This window comes from Salmo trutta, chromosome 22, assembly GCF_901001165.1.
Source record: "Salmo trutta chromosome 22, fSalTru1.1, whole genome shotgun sequence".
Taxonomy (NCBI): domain Eukaryota; kingdom Metazoa; phylum Chordata; class Actinopteri; order Salmoniformes; family Salmonidae; genus Salmo; species Salmo trutta.
Window position 1 is genome coordinate 46,524,803 of NC_042978.1, and position 17,941 is coordinate 46,542,743.

Below are 17,941 nucleotides of genomic sequence, written 5' to 3' on the forward strand. Positions count from 1 at the left end.
CTAAATGACAGGTGCAAAATGGTCTTTGGTCTGCCTCGCGGAGTTCCACCAGAGGGCACCAGAGACCATATTGCATGGCTGTAGCTTGGGTCATTCTCTTCTGTCTAGGAAAGTTGCTTCATAAACTATTTAAAGACAAACTACTCACAAAATGTATGTGACGGAAATGATCACGATTAAACCATTTAAATGGACACTCATATTCATTATATTTCCAACAGGGCTACCCTTTATGTGTTCACTGTGTGCGCCACTTGGCATTTCCCCTTTGCGCAGTTAAACTCCTCCTTGCCCCCGTTCTTTCAGGTCCTCTCCTTTCTCTCGTCCGTCCTAGGACTCCAGCGCACTGCGCCCAGTCCCTCTCATCCCCCGCAGTCACTCCCAGCAGATGCACTTACACACAGAGGACCATAAAACACTTGCTTTTCACTTACCAAGCAGGAAAAGGCGATTTGCTGATGAAATAGAAAGATGCATTTCATCTAGGATTAAATGAAAATATAATCTCAAATTTAGTGATAGGCATTTTTTTTTTATGCAGGTTTTTTCTTCTGGGCCTTAGCCTACATGATGTGTAAAAGTACTTTCCTGTGCGTAATATGGTGCGCGTTTTTTGCGTTGTGTTCAGCTGCCCCAAAGGAGTGTGCGGGAACGGCCATACCTGCGGACACTAATCCTGGGATTAAACCCGAACACAAAGAGGACCTTGGAGATCAGAATGACACGCTACAGGAAGAGATGGACACGCATCATAACATTCTGACCCAGGTAGGTCCATGGTGACATCACCTAGCCTATCATCAACTGGAAGAGTTGTTCATGTCAACAGATCTGTTATTTGCATTAGTCAATATTGATTCAGTATTTTAATTTATGGTGGTGCTGAACGCATGCCAATACTGAAAACATGCCAATACTGAAAACATGCCTATAGTGGAAACATGCCTATAGTGGAAACATGCCTATACTGAAAACATGCCAATACTGAAAACATGCCAATACTGAAAACATGCCTATACTGAAAGCATGCTAATACTGAAAACATGCCAATACTGAAAACATGCCTATAGTGGAAACATGCCTATACTGAAAGCATGCCTATACTGAAAGCATGCTAATACTGAAAACATGCCTATACTGAAAGCATGCTAATACTGAAAACATGCCAATATGGAAAGCATGCCAATACTGAAAACATACCTATACTGAAAACATGCCAATACTGAAAACATGCCTATACTGAAAGCATGCTAATACTGAAAACATGCCTATACTGAAAACATGCCAATATGGAAAGCATGCCAATATGGAAAACATGCCTACACTAAAAACAGGGCCATATTGAAAGCATTCCTACACTGAAAAGTCCTATACTGAAAGCATGCCAATACTGAACATATGGTCAAAATGCATTTGTATCAAGTAAAATGTGTTGTGGTAATACGTGGTGGAAAATGCGTCCGTCCTCTTCTCTTTGTAGCTGCTGGGTGATTATGACAAAGTGAAAGCCCTCTCGGAAGGCTCTGACTGTCGCTGTAAATGTGTTGTCAGACCCCTGAGCAGGAGCGCCTGCAGGCGGATAGAAGAAGGCAGCGACACGGCGCAGGACTACTACAGCGTAGAGACGATCACCTCGGGGCCAGAGTGCAAGTGCGCCTGCATCGCTCCTCCGTCGGCGGTCAACCCCTGCGAGGGGGACTTCAGGTTGAAGCAGCTACGGGAAGCTGGGAAGGATAACATCAAGGTGATAGCCTGGATCTACTCCATCATATATCAAATGATGACTCTGTCTGTGTCCTTCTCATCAGGGTCAAGTTGACGAGGGGCTATCAGTGTCACTGCAGCTTCTATCTTCTGATACCTTTTAGGATTCATTTGAGGATTTGGATGTTCAATTTCAAATTTTATACACATGGATGGAGTTTTATAGCATGTCTGTGCTGAGAGAGTAATCCCTATGGATGGGCTATGGAGTTTTATAGCATGTCTGTGCTGAGAGAGTAATCCCTATGGATGGGCTATGGAGTTTTATAGCATGTCTGTGCTGAGAGAGTAATCCCTATGGATGGGCTATGGAGTTTTATAGCATGTCTGTGCTGAGAGAGTAATCCCTATGGATGGGCTATGGAGTTTTATAGCATGTCTGTGCTGAGAGAGTAATCCCTATGGATGGGCTATGGAGTTTTATAGCATGTCTGTGCTGAGAGAGTAATCCCTATGGATGGGCTATGGAGTTTTATGGCATGTCTGTGCTGAGAGAGTAATCCCTATGGATGGGCTATGGAGTTTTATAGCATGTCTGTGCTGAGAGAGTAATCCCTATGGATGGGCTATGGAGTTTTATAGCATGTCTGTGCTGAGAGAGTAATCCCTATGGATGGGCTATGGAGTTTTATAGCATGTCTGTGCTGAGAGAGTAATCCCTATGGATGGGCTATGGAGTTTTATAGCATGTCTGTGCTGAGAGAGTAATCCCTATGGATGGGCTATGGGAAATAGTTTGATTATGGCATGTCTGTGCTGTGCTCAGAATGAGAGCAACCCGTCTGATGGAAATGACTTAATCCGTTCTAGCTCTCAGTGATTACTGAATTGCTGGAGGGATCCTTCTATGGCCTGGATCTCCTGAAGCTCCACTCCGTCACCACTAAGCTCCTGGACCGTGTGGAAAACATTGAAAAGGTAAGTCCTCCATCACCGAGGAAGACAACCCTATCTCACCTGTAAAGAGTAGGCTATATACATCATGGGCTGACGGGCACATACAGTATTTGGACAAAGGGAGTGAAGTGAATCTGAGATGTGGTGAACACAGCAGTACGCCCACACACTGAATGAAAACAGAACTCCATATGAAACAGTAAGTAGACTGGGTGTATACTGTATGTTGTAGATTAGGACAACCAGACGGGCCAGCTGAATGGAAGGAAACCAATCACTTAGAATAGAACGGGTCTCCCAGGAGCCATCACTCTGCTTTATTAGTGGTTCTGATGCATGCCACAGGCGACTGACCTTTATGGACCTTGAGGTTGTGTCCAACACACTCCATTTAAATTATGGAAATTAGAAATTAATTATGCCTGAAGCATAACTTTTTTAAATGGAGACTCATATCTCCCTCACTAGCTTTAAGCACCAGCTGTCAGAGCAGCTCACAGATCACTGCACCTGTGCATAGCCCATCTGTAAACAGCACACCCATCTACCTCATCCCCATACTGTATTTATTTTGCACCTTTGCACCCCAGTATCTCAACTTGTACATTCATCTTCTGCACATCTACCATTCCAGTGTTAATTGCTATATTGTAATTACTTTGCCACCATGGCCTATTTATTGCCTTACCTCTCTTATCCTACCTCATTTGCACACGCTGTATATAGATGTTTCTACTGTATGTTTTGTTTATTCCATGTGTAACTCTGTGTTGTTGTATGTGTCGAACTGCTTTGCTTTATCTTGGTCAGGTCGCAGTTGCAAATGAGAACTTGTTCTCAACTAGCCTACCTGGTTAAATAAAGGTGAAATAAAAAATAAATAAAATATTAATTGTGAGTTAAACATTTTATGTCTTGAAAAACACCCTTCTTTGGTCAAGGTACCCTTTCTCAGAGAACATGCTCACTTATTGAGTGCCTGATATTAATTAAATGTAGCTGCTTGTGAATGAGATACAGTCTATTATAAAGAACTGACAAACATTTTCATCATTATTTTACCATAAGAAAACATCCTATATGTGTCCAACTAGAACCAAGCAGTCTCTCAGAACCACAGCCAGGATGAGGCTGGTCCAGGCCAAGAGAAGAGACCCTCTATCCAGCCACAGCAGGAGAAGGAGACACCACCCCCCTCGCTCCCCCTGAGGCAGGAGAAGAAGAGGCTGAGTGATGTGGCTACAGCCTATCAGAATAAAGAGGTGGGTAGGATCTGGGGGTCATCAGGTTTGGTAGCACCGCTGCACCAATGCTCTCGAGTGGCTTTACAAAAAATAAAAAATAAACACATTGGGATCCCATTGTATCCACATCGATTACTTTCTTCATGCCAGCAGCATACCACCCTGCATCCCACCGCTGGCTTGCCTCTGAAGCTAAGCAGGGTCGGTCCCTGAATGGGAGACCAAATGCTGTTGGAAGTGGTGTTGGAGGGCCAATAGGAGAAACTCTTTCCTCTGTTCTAAAAAAAAGATCCCAATTCCCCAGGGCAGTGATCGGGGTCAATGTAAATAGTCCAGGTGGCTATTTGATTAATTGTTCAGCAGTCTTATGGTTTGAGGGTAGAAGCTGTTAAGGAGTCTTTTGGACCTAGACTTGGCGCTCTGGTACCACTTGCCGTGTGGTAGCAGAGAGAACAGTCTATGACTTGGGTGACTAGAGTCTGTGACCATTTCTATGGCCTCCCTCTGACACCGCCTGGTATTGAGGTCCTGGATGGCAGGAAGCTTGACCCCAGTGATGTACTGGGCAGTACGCATTACCCTCTGTAGTGACTTACGGTCGGATGCAGAGCAGTTGTCATGCCAGGCGGTGTTGTAACCGGTCAGGATGCTCTCGATGGTGCAGCTGTAGAACCTTTGAGGATCTGGGGACCCATGCCAAGTCTTCTGAGGAGGAAAAGGTGCTGTCGTGCCCTCTTCACAACTCTCAGTACACGCCCTGGTAATCCGTCTGGCCTTGTGAATGTTGACCTGTTTGAAGGTCTTGCTCACATCAGCTATGGAGAGCTTGATCACACAGTTGTCCAGAATAGCTGGTGCTCTCATGCATGCTTCAGTGTTGCTTGCCTCGAAGCGAGCATAAAAGGCATTTCGCTCGTCTGGTAGGCTCGCGTTAGTGGGAAGCTCACGGCTGGGTTTCCCTTTATAGTCCGTAATAGTTTGCAAGCCCTGCCATATCCGATGAGCATCAGAGCCGGTGTAGTAGGATTCAATCTTATTCCTGTATTGACGTTTTGCCTGTTTGATGGTTCATCTGAGGGCATAGCGGGATTTATTATAATCGTCCGGATTAGTGTCCCGCTCCTTGAAATGTATATTCTTTGAAGAGGTAGGGTTTAGGTGCATTTGGAAGATGGGCACGGTCCTAGCTGTAGGGGTAAGCTGGTTCCACCATTGGGGTGCCAGGACAGAGAAGAGCTTGGACTGGGCTGAGCAGGAGCTGCCCTCCCGTAGGGGTGGGAGGGCCAAGAGACCAGAGGTGGCAGAACATAGTGCTCGGGTTGGGGTGTAGGGTTTGAGCATAGCCTGAGGGCAGGGAGGGGCAGTCTCTCTTGCTGCTCCGTAAGGAAGCACCATAGTGAATACAAGTTCCGACTGGAAGCCAGTAGAGAGTGCGGAGGAGTAGGATGGGAGAACTTGGGAAGATTGAAAATAGGCGGGCTGCAGCATTCTGGATAAGTTGCAAGGGTTTGATGGCACAAGCGGGGAGCCCAGCCAACAGCGAGTTGCAGTAGTCAAGACGGGAGATAAGTCCCTGGATTAGGACCTGTGCCGAGAACGACAGGGTCTAGTCCAGGGTCACGCCAAGGTTATTTGCACTCTGGGAGGGTGACACTGTTGAGTTATCAATCGTCTGAGCGGGCAGGCCTTCCCCGGGAGGAAGAGCAGCTCTGTCTTGTCGAGGTTGAGCTTGAGGTGGGCCGACATCCAAGCTGAGATATCTGCCAGGCACGCAGAGATGCATGTCGTCACCTGGGTGTCAGAAGAGGGAAAGGATAAAAATGTTGAGTGTCACCCACATAGCAATACTAGGAGAAACCATGTGAGGATATGATGGAGACGAGTGACTTGGTGTATAGAGAGAAAAAGAGAGGGCCAAGAACCGAGCCCTGGGGGACACCAGTAGTGAGTGTATGTAGTGCAGACATATCCTCTCTACGTCACCTGGTAGGAGCGGCCTGGCAGGTAGGTTGCAATCTAAGAGTGTGCAGAGTTTGAGATGCCCAGCCCTGAGAGGGTGGAGAGGAGGATCTGATGGTTAAAAGAGTCGAAGGCAGCAGATAGATCTAGTAGGATGAGAACAGAGGAGAGAGAGTTAGCTTTGGCAGTGTGGAGAGCCTCCGTGACACAGAGAAGAGCAGTCTCGGTTGAGTGACCCATCTTGTAGCCTGGCTGGTTCGGGTCTGGAAGATCGTTCTGATAGAGATAACGAGAGAGTTGATCAGAGACAGAACACTCAAGGGTTTTGGAAAGAAAAGAAGGGATACAGGTCTATAGTTTTTGACATCAGATGAGTCGAGTGTTAGTTTCTTAAGGAGGGAAGCGACTCGGGACATTTCAAAGTAAGAGGGGGCGCAGCCAGTGGTCAGGGATGAGTTGATGAGGGAAGTGAGGAATGGGAGGTCTCCAGAGATGGTCTGGATAATGGAGGAAGGGATGGGGGTCGAGTGGGCAGGTTGTTGGGTGGCCAGATCTCACTAGTCGCAGGATTTAATCTGGCGAGAGGGGAGAAAGAGGTCTAGGCGTAAGGTAGTTCTGTGTGAGTGAGACCAGTGGACTCAATAGGCTGAGTGAATGAAAAGCGGATGTCGTCAACCTTCTTTTCAAAGTGGTTGACAAAGTCGCCCGCAGAGAGGGAGGAGGAAGGGGTGGAGGAGGGAGGAGAAGGTGTTAAAGAGTTTCCTAGAGTTAGAGGCAGAAGTTTCAAATGTAATGTGATAGAAAGTGGCTTTAGCAGCAGATGAGAAGGGAGTGATGATAGGTCCTCCAAAAGTTTTGTTTTCCTCAATTTTTGCTCAACTGCCCGCAGCCCTGTTCTGAGCTCGCAATGAGTAACTCAGCCACGGAGCAGGAGGAGAGTAGGTTTGAAGAGGCGTAATCAGGAGGGAGAAGGATTTATCAGAAGGGAGAGAGAGGAGACCTGGAGGGTGGCCGCAGTGAGATTAGTAGGAGAACAGACCTGGAGGGTGGCCGCAGTGAGATTAGTAGGAGAACAGAGACCTGGAGGGGGTTACAGTGAGATTAGTAGGAGAACAGAGACCTGGAGGGGGGTTACAGTGAGATTAGTAGGAGAACAGAGACCTGGAGGGGGGTTACAGTGAGATTAGTAGGAGAACAGAGACCTGGAGGGGGGTTACAGTGAGATTAGTAGGAGAACAGAGACCTGGAGGGGGGTTACAGTGAGATTAGTAGGAGAACAGAGACCTGGAGGGTGGCTGCAGTGAGATTAGTAGGAGATCAGAGACCTGGAGGGTGGCTGCAGTGAGATTAGTAGGAGAACAGAGACCTGGAGGGTGGCCGCAGTGAGATTAGTAGGAGAACAGAGACCTGGAGGGTGGCCGCAGTGAGATTAGTAGGAGAACAGAGACCTGGAGGGTGGTCGCAGTGAGATTAGTAGGAGAACAGAGACCTGGAGGGGGGTTACAGTGAGATTAGTAGGAGAACAGAGACCTGGAGGGAGGCTGCAGTGAGATTAGTAGGAGAACAGAGACCTGGAGGGGGGCTACAGTGAGATTAGTAGGAGAACAGAGACCTGGAGGGTGGCTGCAGTGAGATTAGTAGGAGAACAGAGACCTGGAGGGTGGCTGCAGTGAGATTAGTAGGAGAACAGAGACCTGGAGGGGGGTTACAGTGAGATTAGTAGGAGAACAGAGACCTGGAGGGCGGCTGCAGTGAGATTAGTAGGAGAACAGAGACCTGGAGGGGGGTTACAGTGAGATTAGTAGGAGAACAGAGACCTGGAGGGTGGCTGCAGTGAGATTAGTAGGAGAACAGAGACCTGGAGGGTGGCTGCAGTGAGATTAGTAGGAGAACAGAGACCTGGAGGGCGGCTGCAGTGAGATAAGTAGGAGAACAGAGACCTGGAGGGAGGCTGCAGTGAGATTAGTAGGAGAACAGAGACCTTTAGGGGGGTTACAGTGAGATTAGTAGGAGAACAGAGACCTTTAGGGGGGTTACAGTGAGATTAGTAGGAGAACAGCCTCTAGTAAAGATGAGGTCAAGCGAATTGCCTGCTTTGTGAGAGGGAGGGGACTGGGAAAGGGTGAGGTCAAAAGAGGCGAGGAAGGGAAAGAGAGTTTGAAAGAAATTAATAGAAGACAGACGTCGAGAGGTTAAAGTGGCCAAGTACGAATAGGGGTGAGCCGTCGTCAGGAAATGAGCTCATTCAAGGTGTCAAGCTCATTGAGGAACTCTTCAAAGGCACCTGGTGGGCGATAGAAGACAACAATGTAACGCTTGAGTTAACAAGTGACAGTGACAGCATGGAATTCAAATGAGGAGCTGGACAGGTGAGAAAAAATTAAATCTCCAGTTAGGAGAAATGAGTAGCCCTGTGCCGCAGCCGTGACGACCAGATGCTCTCGGACTAGGAGAGGAAACGTAGTCAGATGAAGAGAGAGCAGCTGAAGTAGCAGTGTTCTCTGAGGTTGATCCATGTCTCCGTCAGGGACAAAAGGTCAAAGGACTGAAGGGCAGAATAGGCTGAGAGGAACTCTTGACCGCAGATTGGCAGTTCCAAACGCTGCCAGAAACCAGGATTTCCACATGGGTTGTGCTCTCAGGGTTCACACAATTATAAGAGTTGCAGCATCTGTAAAGCCTACAGGAAGAGGAGTGAACAGGTATAGAAAACACAAAATAACTAGGTAAGATACTCAAGTGAGAGACTGGAGCCTTCCTCTAGTTCCTTCCTCGAACAACTCCGCAGAACAACGCGGCATAACCATCTTTGTTTCGGCGACGGTCTTACTTTTGCAGACAAGACCGCCACTTATAGCTCCCGCTGAAAAACCAGGGGAGACTGAAGTACTAACACTAATTGCTAGTTGCCTAGCAGAGGTGAAGAGCCCACCTCCTTGTACTAATTGCTGATTGCCTAGCAGAGGTGAAGAGCCCACCTCCTTGTACTAATTGCTGATTGCCTAAGAGAGGAGAAACCACTCCCCTCCAATACAGGCAGCGATTACCAAAATGACAATAGCCCCAAATTGTCCTGCCCCTTAATCCTGGTTGATGTGTCAACAATCATCTGCAAGTTATGAGCAGGCAGCAGTTCACACACCAAGTAGGCTACTGGGAAGACAGGCAGCAGTTCACACACCAAGTAGGCTGCTGGGAAGACAGTCAGCAGTTCACACACCAAGTAGGCTTCTGGGAAGACAGTCAGCAGTTCACACACCAAGTAGGCTCCTGGGAAGATAGGCAGCACTTCACACGCCAAGTAGGCTGCTGGGAAGACAGTCAGCAGTTCACACACCAAGTAGGCTGCTGGGAAGACAGACAACACTTAATATAGATGGCCCTAGCTAGCAAAAAGACAGTAGTAAAGACAACAATTATACTTATCACTCTTGGACATATCTAGCTATGGAATGAAGCAGAGAGGAAGATGAAAACAGTCATGTGACCATTGCTTACAGAACACCAGTAATCATTGATTCCACATGGTGCTGATTGGTGCGGTCATGCTTTGGTGCAGTCATGCTTTGGCCAATGTATGACACTAACAGGCTGTATTAAAGGTCCAGTCAGTCAAAAATGTGATATTCCTGTATTTTATATCTATTTCCACACCGAGGTTGGAATCTTACAGTGAAATTGTGAAAATAATGATAATCCCCCCTCTCTGAAAAGACTGCCTGAAATGTCAGCCTGTTTTTCGTTAATAGACCAATAAGAATGAGAGTTCCAAACCTCTGCCAATAAGAGATTTTTTCTTCTTCAGTTTTCCCTTTCCCAGGTAAATTCTTTCTTGAGAAATTGCTCTGTTAAGAAGCTATTTCTGTTTATTGTTTACCATTTTAATTGAGTAAGGTACTTAATTGTTAACCAGCAATGATTTGATATGGAGAAATAAAAAAAATGTCTGCATTCAACCTTTAACACAATTTCCTGACAAAAACACATTTATAATTCAAAATATGACTTTTATTTTCATCAAACAGTCCCATCACCTCCTTAGTCCTCCTTACTACCAGGAACACTCAGTTCTCCTTACTACCAGGAACACTCAGTCCTCCTTATTACCAGGAACACTCAGTCCTCCTTATTACCAGGAACACTCAGTCCTCCTTACTACCAGGAACACTCAGTCCTCCTTACTACCAGGAACATTCAGTCCTCCTTACTGCCAGGAACATTCAGTCCTCCTTACTACCAGGAACACTCAGTCATCCTTATTACCAGGAACACTCAGTCCTCCTTATTACCAGGAACACTCAGTCATCCTTATTACCAGGAACACTCAGTCATCCTTATTACCAGGAACACTCAGTCATCCTTATTACCAGGAACACTCAGTCATCCTTATTACCAGGAACACTCAGTCATCCTTATTACCAGGAACACTCAGTCCTCCTTACTACCAGGAACACTCAGTCCTCCTTACTGCCAGGAACATTCAGTCCTCCTTACTACCAGGAACACTCAGTCCTCCTTACTACCAGGAACACTCAGTCCTCCTTATAACCAGGAACACTCAGTCCTCCTTTAATAGAGACTTTAATATAACGGCACGTCATACATTTCAGATAATAACCGCGGTCATTTGTGGCTTGGCAGGTCCAGTGGATTATTCATCCGGTATAGGAGTGGATGTGGATATTACAGAGGCATCCAGCCAGGCTAGTGGATGTGGATATTACAGAGGCATCCAGCCAGGCTAGTGGATGTGGATATTACAGAGGCATCCAGCCAGGCTAGTGGATGTGGATATTACAGAAGCATCCAGCCAGGCTAGTGGATGTGGATATTACAGAGGCATCCAGCCAGGCTAGTGGATGTGGATATTACAGAGGCATCCAGCCAGGCTAGTGGATGTGGATATTACAGAAGCCTCCAGCCAGGCTAGTGGATGTGGATATTACAGAGGCATCCAGCCAGGCTAGTGGATGTGGATATTACAGAGGCATCCAGCCAGGCTAGTGGATGTGGATATTACAGAGGCATCCAGCCAGGCTAGTGGATGTGGATATTACAGAGGCATCCAGCCAGGCTAGTGGATGTGGATATTACAGAGGCATCCAGGCAGGCTAGTGGATGTGGATATTACAGAAGCATCCAGCCAGGCTAGTGGATGTGGATATTACAGAGGCATCCAGCCAGGCTAGTGGATGTGGATATTACAGAAGCATCCAGCCAGGCTAGTGGATGTGGATATTACAGAGGCATCCAGCCAGGCTAGTGGATGTGGATATTACAGAGGCATCCAGGCAGGCTAACGCTAACCTCTTTATAGGGCACTACTTTTAATTAGAGTAGTGAGCCCTGTTAGAGCCCTATTAGAGCCCTATTAGAGTCCTGTTAGAGCCCTGTTAGAGCCCTATTAGAGCCCTGTTAGAGCCCTGTTAGAGCCCTGTTAAAGCCCTATTAGAGCCCTGTTAGAGCCCTGTTAAAGCCCTATTAAGAGCCCTGTTAGAGCCCTGTTAAAGCCCTATTAAGAGCCCTGTTAGAGCCCTGTTAAAGCCCTATTAGAGCCCTGTTAGAGCCCTGTTAAAGCCCTATTAAGAGCCCTGTTAGAGCCCTGTTAAAGCCCTATTAAGAGCCCTGTTAGAGCCCTTGTCAAAAGTATTTTAAAATGTTTATTTTACTAGGCAAGTAACATTCTTATTTTTAATGATGGCCTAGGAACAGTGGGTTAACTGGCTTGTTCAGGGGCAGAACGACAGATGTTTACCTGGTCAGCTCGGAGATTCAATCTTGCAACCTTTCGGTTACTGGCCCAACGCTCTAACCACTAGGCTACCAGCCGCCCCAAAAGTAGTGCACTATATCGGGAATAGGGTGCCATTTGGGATGCAGCCAGGGAAACGGTCCAGCGGGGACGGGCGGACCTGGACACTACGTTCAAATGATTCAATATATTGATATGTTGTCTCAAGAGTATGTTCAGTTCCTTTCAAATGTTTCTTGTTTTCACTTATCAAAACATACTCTGACAATAATGGCACAACTTGAGGGGAACGAGAATAACAAAACAAATCCAGGACAGAACTCAATTTGTAATGTCTGTCTTCTGCCAGGTATTGTGTAATCATTGTGCTTGTTTATCAGGATACTTCTGCCAGGTATTGTGTAATCATTGTGCTTGTTTATCAGGATACTTCTGCCAGGTATTGTGTAATCATTGTGCTTGTTTATCAGGATACTTCTGCCAGGTATTGTGTAATCATTGTGCTTGTTTATCAGGATACTTCTGCCAGGTATTGTGTAATCATTGTGCTTGTTTATCAGGATACTTCTGCCAGGTATTGTGTAATCATTGTGCTTGTTTATCAGGATACTTCTGACAGTTTCTTTTTCAAACTGATAAGAATGGGTATGTTTCATCCACTTGACAGGAGAGGCATGAGGAGAGATTTGATGGAGGCCATGAGTCCTCCAGACCCTTAATTAAGACAGATGCTTCAGGACCAGGACCCAGCCCCACCCCCCAGGTGACTGCCCAGGTGATCCCAGAGGTGACCCCCCAGGATGGGGCCAGCCAAGCGAGCCAGGTGGTGTCCCAGGGGGTGTCCCAGGTGGTGTCCCAGGGGGTGTCCCAGGGGGTGTCCCAGGTGGTGTCCCAGGGGGTGTCCCAGGTGGTGTCCCAGGGGGTGTCCCAGGGGGTGTCCCAGGTGGTGTCCCAGGGGATGAAGACTGGTCCCAAAGGGATGGTGATCAGAGGGATGACCTTCTACAAGTTTGACCAAATGGTGGCTGATGACGGGGAGCCAGGGGAGAATTGTGAGTTCTGACTTTTGAGATCTCAGATCTTATTGACCTCATCAGACGGACAACATATCTATCTCTGTCTTTTCCACAAACTGCTATTTAGAATGGCTGGTCCCTGGCTATGCTGAAACAGCAGCTGTAAACAGCTGATGTAAAGTCACAAGCAGTCAGGGTCATTTCCACAGAGCCTCAGCATCACAAGCAGCCAGGGTAATTTCCACAGAGCCTCAGCATCACATGCAGCCAGGTTCATTTCCACAGAGCCTCAGCATCACAAGCAGTCAGGGTCATTTCCACAGAGCCTCAGCATCACAAGCAGTCAGGGTCATTTCCACAGAGGCTCAGCATCACAAGCAGCCAGGGTCATTTCCACAGAGCCTCAGCATCACAAGCAGCCAGGGTCATTTCCACAGAGCCTCAGCATCACACGCAGCCAGGGTCATTTCCACAGAGGCTCAGCATCACAAGCAGCCAGGGTCATTTCCACAGAGCCTCAGCATCACAAGCAGCCAGGGTCATTTCCACAGAGCCTCAGCATCACACGCAGCCAGGGTCATTTCCACAGAGCCTCAGCATCACAAGCAGCCAGGGTCATTTCCACAGAGACTCAGCATCACAAGCAGTCAGGGTCATTTGGCTCTTTTAATAGTGTTTGTATTTCTTTCAAGAGCTGGAATTACTCGTCTTGGTGTCACCGTCAGAAGTGCCCGCCTTACAGGCCGTCATCTCTCCTGTTTAACATTAAACTGACCATTTTAACCTGATGTGTAAACTATTGTTTGTATTATTTTCTCTGACCAGTCTTTGAGTATGATACCTTCAGTGGCGACGGCCCAGTCAACCTCCTCATCGAGGAGCAGCTTATCCAGCACAGAGCCCCTCAAAGAGCCAAAGAGAAGGCGGGACCAAGAGCTGCTCGGCCAAAGAGCAGAGACCAAGTGGGAGGGGCCAGGCAGACCAGCCAATCAACACATCCCATCCAAACGCAACCCGACACTGTAGCAACAGTGACTTCTAAGACGACTGCATTCCCCACAGGACATACAGCAGAGGGCCAGACGGTCACCGCCACCAGGAACGCTGATATTAACTCAACCACCACAGGACATACAGCAGAGGGCCAGACGGTCACCGCCACCAGGAACGCTGATATTAACTCAACCACCACAGGACATACAGCAGAGGGCCAGACGGTCACCGCCACCAGGAACGCTGATATTAACTCAACCACCACAGGACATACAGCAGAGGGACAGACGGTCACCGCCACCAGGAACGCTGATATTAACTCAACCACTGCTCACACCACCACTAGAGGAACTGAGAGGCCCATCCCCATGATGGTCAAACCAGCCAGCATCACTCAGACCACCGAGGAACCAGTCACTACAACAACCGCTCCGGTATCCAAGGAGACCATGAGGCGGACGACAGTCAGACCGACTGACACACCTGTCGTGGCCTTGGAAAGCACTGGTTTGGAATCACTAAGGGCCTTGGAAGTGAAAAACAAAAGACTATCAGAGACCATTGCAAGCACTAGTACAGTCGACAAGCTCAACACTCAAAGACTACCAATAACTACAGAGGCTTCGACCATCAACACAAAGACCACTACAGTTGAGACGACAACTGCTGCCGTGACAATAACTCCTAAAATGCCCACAACAACGGTCTCGCTAGCGACTACCGCATCGCCAACGGAAAGCTCTAGGTTGACTTTGTCTCCCACAACACAGAGGCAGACCACCCCCTCCTCCACTAGACCACCAGCCACCACCACCTCTACCACCACCACCACCACCATCGGCCAGCCTCAACCTGCCAGACGCAGGTACAGCATCAGCTGGGAGGAGGAGGGAGGGACCCCTGAGGACCCAAAGGAACCAGGGCAACAAACATCCACCAGGAAGCTTGGTAGGTTCTTCTTATCGTTCCACATTAAAATACTACTAGGGTAGGTTAATGTCATTCATTAAGGGTTTATGATTATTTAGTTTAATCAGGTGCATCAGTATAGGGTTAGAACACAGGAGAGAGTTATGATTGGACTATCTGGGTAGCGGTCCCCCAAGGAGAGGGCTGTGATTGGACTGTCTGGGTAGCAATCCCCCAGGAGAGAGTTATGATTGGGCTGTCTGGGTAGTGATCCCCCAGGAGAGGGTTGTGATTGGACTGTTTGGGTAGCGATCCCCCAGGAGAGGGTTGTGATTGGACTGTCTGGGTAGCGGTTCCCCAGGAGAGGGTTGTGATTGGACTGTCTGGGTAGCGGTCCCCCAGGAGAGAGTTATGATTGGACTATCTGGGTAGCGGTTTCCCAGGGGAGGGCTGTGATTGGACTGTCTGGGTAGCAGTCCCCCAGGAGAGAGTTATGATTGGACTATCTGGGTAGCGGTTTCCCAGGAGAGGGCTGTGATTGGACTGTCTGGGTAGCAGTCCCCTAAGAGAGAGTTATGATTGGACTATCTGGGTAGCGGTCCCCCAGGAGAGGGTTGTGATTGGGTACACTGCTCTAACTGACAATCTGTGTATCCACAGGAGAGTGTAAGGACACTCTGTCCACCGTCTCTGAGCCAGTCCTCCATAACACCTACGGCCGGAATGAGGGGGCCTGGATGAAGGATCCTCTGGCCAACAACGACAAGATCTACGTCACTAACTACTACTACGGAAACAACCTGCTGGAGTTTCGCAACATGGAGACTTTCAAATCAGGTATTTAGCAAATTTTTTCACAATCCTTCATGTTCCTTGCCTCCTCACAGAGGAACTTGTCATTAGATTTTTATAATGGTGTTATACTGAGGCCAGATTCAGATTCTTTCATTTTCAGATGATTGTGTCATTTATCTTGATTCTCTTTGTTTTCTTTCCCCACAAGGCCGCTTCACCAACTCCTACAAGCTTTCCTACAACTGGATCGGAACGGGACATGTGGTCTATGACGGAGCCTTCTACTATAACCGCGCCTTCTCCCGTGACGTCATCAAGTTCGACCTGCGTCTGCGCTACGTGGCGGCCTGGACCACGCTGCACGACGCCGTGTTCCACGAGGTCTCCACACCATGGCAATGGCGAGGTCACTCCGACGTCGACTTCGCAGTGGACGAGAGCGGCCTGTGGGTCATCTACCCTGCACTGGACGATGAGGGCTTCCTACAGGAAGTGATCGTCCTGACGCGGCTGAACCCCTCTGACCTCAGCACCCAGAGGGAGACTACGTGGAGGACAGGCCTCAGGAGGAACCGCTATGGGAACTGCTTTATCGTGTGTGGCGTCCTGTACGCCGTCGACAGCTACAACGAGAAGGACGCCAACCTGTCGTACGCCTTCGACACGCACACCAACACCCAGATGGTTCCCAGAATGCCCTTCACCAACAACTACACCTACACCACACAGATCGACTACAACCCCAAGGAGGGAAAGTTGTACGCCTGGGACAACGGACACCAGGTCACGTACAACGTCGACTTCGCCTACGTTTACCCCTTGCAAGAGGCCGGGAAAGGTCACTTTGTTTTTGTATAAAATAATTACCAGAAGTGAAAAGAGCAAGAGATTCTATGAGTTGAAGTGGATTGTAGACCAGTCCTCCTGGCCACTCATGTCAGCCTTCATAAAGCCTTTATAAAGCTTGCTGTTCTGTCACTGTGTTTGATTTGTTTTTAATTGACCTGACAATTTGTTTAAACAGTAGAGAAGCTACAATATGCAAAACTTTTTGCTGTAGTCTAAAGAACATATGTTGTATATACTGTAATATAAACCATTGTGAGAGAAATTAATGTACTATAGAGGAATACAACATTGCACTCAAGACTTGGGCTATAGATGAAGACATTACTTCACCAAAACAGTTAGTTCCCAACCATGACAACAGCAGTGTGGGTTAAAATGTCACTAGATATTTTGTTTTATACTCATTTTTATATCTACAGAGCCTTCAGAAAGCATTCATACCCCTTGACTTATTCCACATGTTGTGTTACAGCCTGAATTCAAAATGGATTAAATATATTTGGTTTCTTACCCATCTACACAAAACACCTGATATTGACAAAATAAAAACATGTTTTTAGAAATGTTTGTAAATTTATTGAAAATGAAATACAGAAATATCTAATTTACATAAGTATTCACACTGTTGAGTCAGTACTGTCACGCTGGTATAAAGGATTTGGAGACAGGCGCAGGAATACCCAATAGGGGTTTTAAAATACACCCAAAACAAACACGTATACAAAAACACTGGGCTGTACCCAAACAAAAGAGCGAGGGTAAACCTCGTAGAATGACACGGTACAATACCCGTAATACATATAGCACGCAGCATAACAGCTGCACCAACTCATAGGTACTCACACCACCAACAGACATAGGAACAATGACCGACAAAGACAGAGGGAACATATATAACATACTAATCAGGGGAAATGGGAACCAGGTGTGTGTAATCAGACAAGACAGTCCGTGGTTGATGATAATGAATCCAGTTCAGTGATGCCTAGAAAGCCGACGACGTAGACCTCCAGAACTGCTGAACAGAATGAGCAGCAGTACGGGGGGATCCGTGACAAATACTTTGTAGAAGCACCTGGATTGTGCAACATTTGCCCATTTATTATTTTCAAAATTCTTCAAGATCTGTCAAATTGGTTGTTGATTATTGCTAGACAACCATTTTCAGGTCTTGCCATAGATTTTGAAGATGATTTTAGTCAAAACTATAACTTGGCAGTCAAGGAAATTTAATTGATTTCTTGATTAGTAACTCCAGTGTAGATTTGACCTTGTGTTTTAGGTTATTGTCCTGCTGAAAGATGAATTAATCTCCCTAGTGTCTGGTGGAAAGCAGACTGAACCAGGTTTTCCTCTAGGTTTTTGCCTGTGCTTAGCTCCATTCAGTTTATTTTTTATCCTGGAAAACTCCCCAGTCCTTAACGATTACAAGCATACCCATAACATGATGCAGCCACCACTATGCTTGAAAATATGGAGGGTGGTACTCCATAATGAGTTGGATTTGTCCCAAACATACTCTATATTCAGGACAAAAAGTTAATTGCTTTACCAATTCTTTGCAATATTACTCCAGTGCTTTGTCACAAACAAGATGCATGTTTTGGAATATTTTTATTCTGTAGACTTCCTTCTTTTCACTGTCAGTTTGGTTAGTATTGTGGAGTAAGTACAATGTTGTTGTTCCATCCTCAGTTCTCCTATCACAGCCATTAAACTCTAGAACTGTTGTAAAGTCACCATTGGCCTCATGGTGAAATCCC

At 47.1% G+C, this 17,941-nt stretch overlaps 1 protein-coding gene across 3 annotated transcripts; it reads left to right on the top strand.

Moving 5' to 3' along the window:
- The first annotated feature begins 322 nt into the window (after nt 1–322).
- On the top strand, nt 323–16,307 carry olfml2ba (olfactomedin-like 2Ba). Of its 3 annotated transcripts, XM_029708195.1 has the most exons (9): nt 323–768; nt 1,481–1,744; nt 2,575–2,682; nt 3,756–3,923; nt 12,284–12,668; nt 13,458–13,697; nt 13,764–14,573; nt 15,195–15,371; nt 15,538–16,307. In XM_029708195.1, exons 1-9 carry the CDS (start codon nt 568–570, stop codon nt 16,185–16,187), a joined length of 3,003 nt encoding a protein of 1,000 aa, XP_029564055.1. In that variant the 5' UTR covers nt 323–567; the 3' UTR covers nt 16,188–16,307. The 3 variants fall into 3 exon arrangements, with proteins under 3 accessions (XP_029564055.1, XP_029564054.1, XP_029564056.1); XM_029708194.1 differs by having other exon boundaries at nt 324–768; nt 13,458–14,573; XM_029708196.1 differs by lacking the exon at nt 3,756–3,923 and having other exon boundaries at nt 324–768; nt 13,458–14,573.
- The last annotated feature ends 1,634 nt before the right edge of the window (nt 16,308–17,941 follow it).

Excerpts from the sequence above, each read along its gene's own strand:
- olfml2ba (XM_029708194.1), top strand. The coding sequence starts at position 568 with ATGATGTGTAAAAGTACTTTCCTGTGCGTAATATGGTGCGCGTTTTTT. Across the intron at positions 1,745-2,574 it reads CTGGGAAGGATAACATCAAG|CTCTCAGTGATTACTGAATT; the intron begins GTGATAGCCTGG and ends AATCCGTTCTAG. Across the intron at positions 14,574-15,194 it reads AACATCCACCAGGAAGCTTG|GAGAGTGTAAGGACACTCTG; the intron begins GTAGGTTCTTCT and ends GTGTATCCACAG.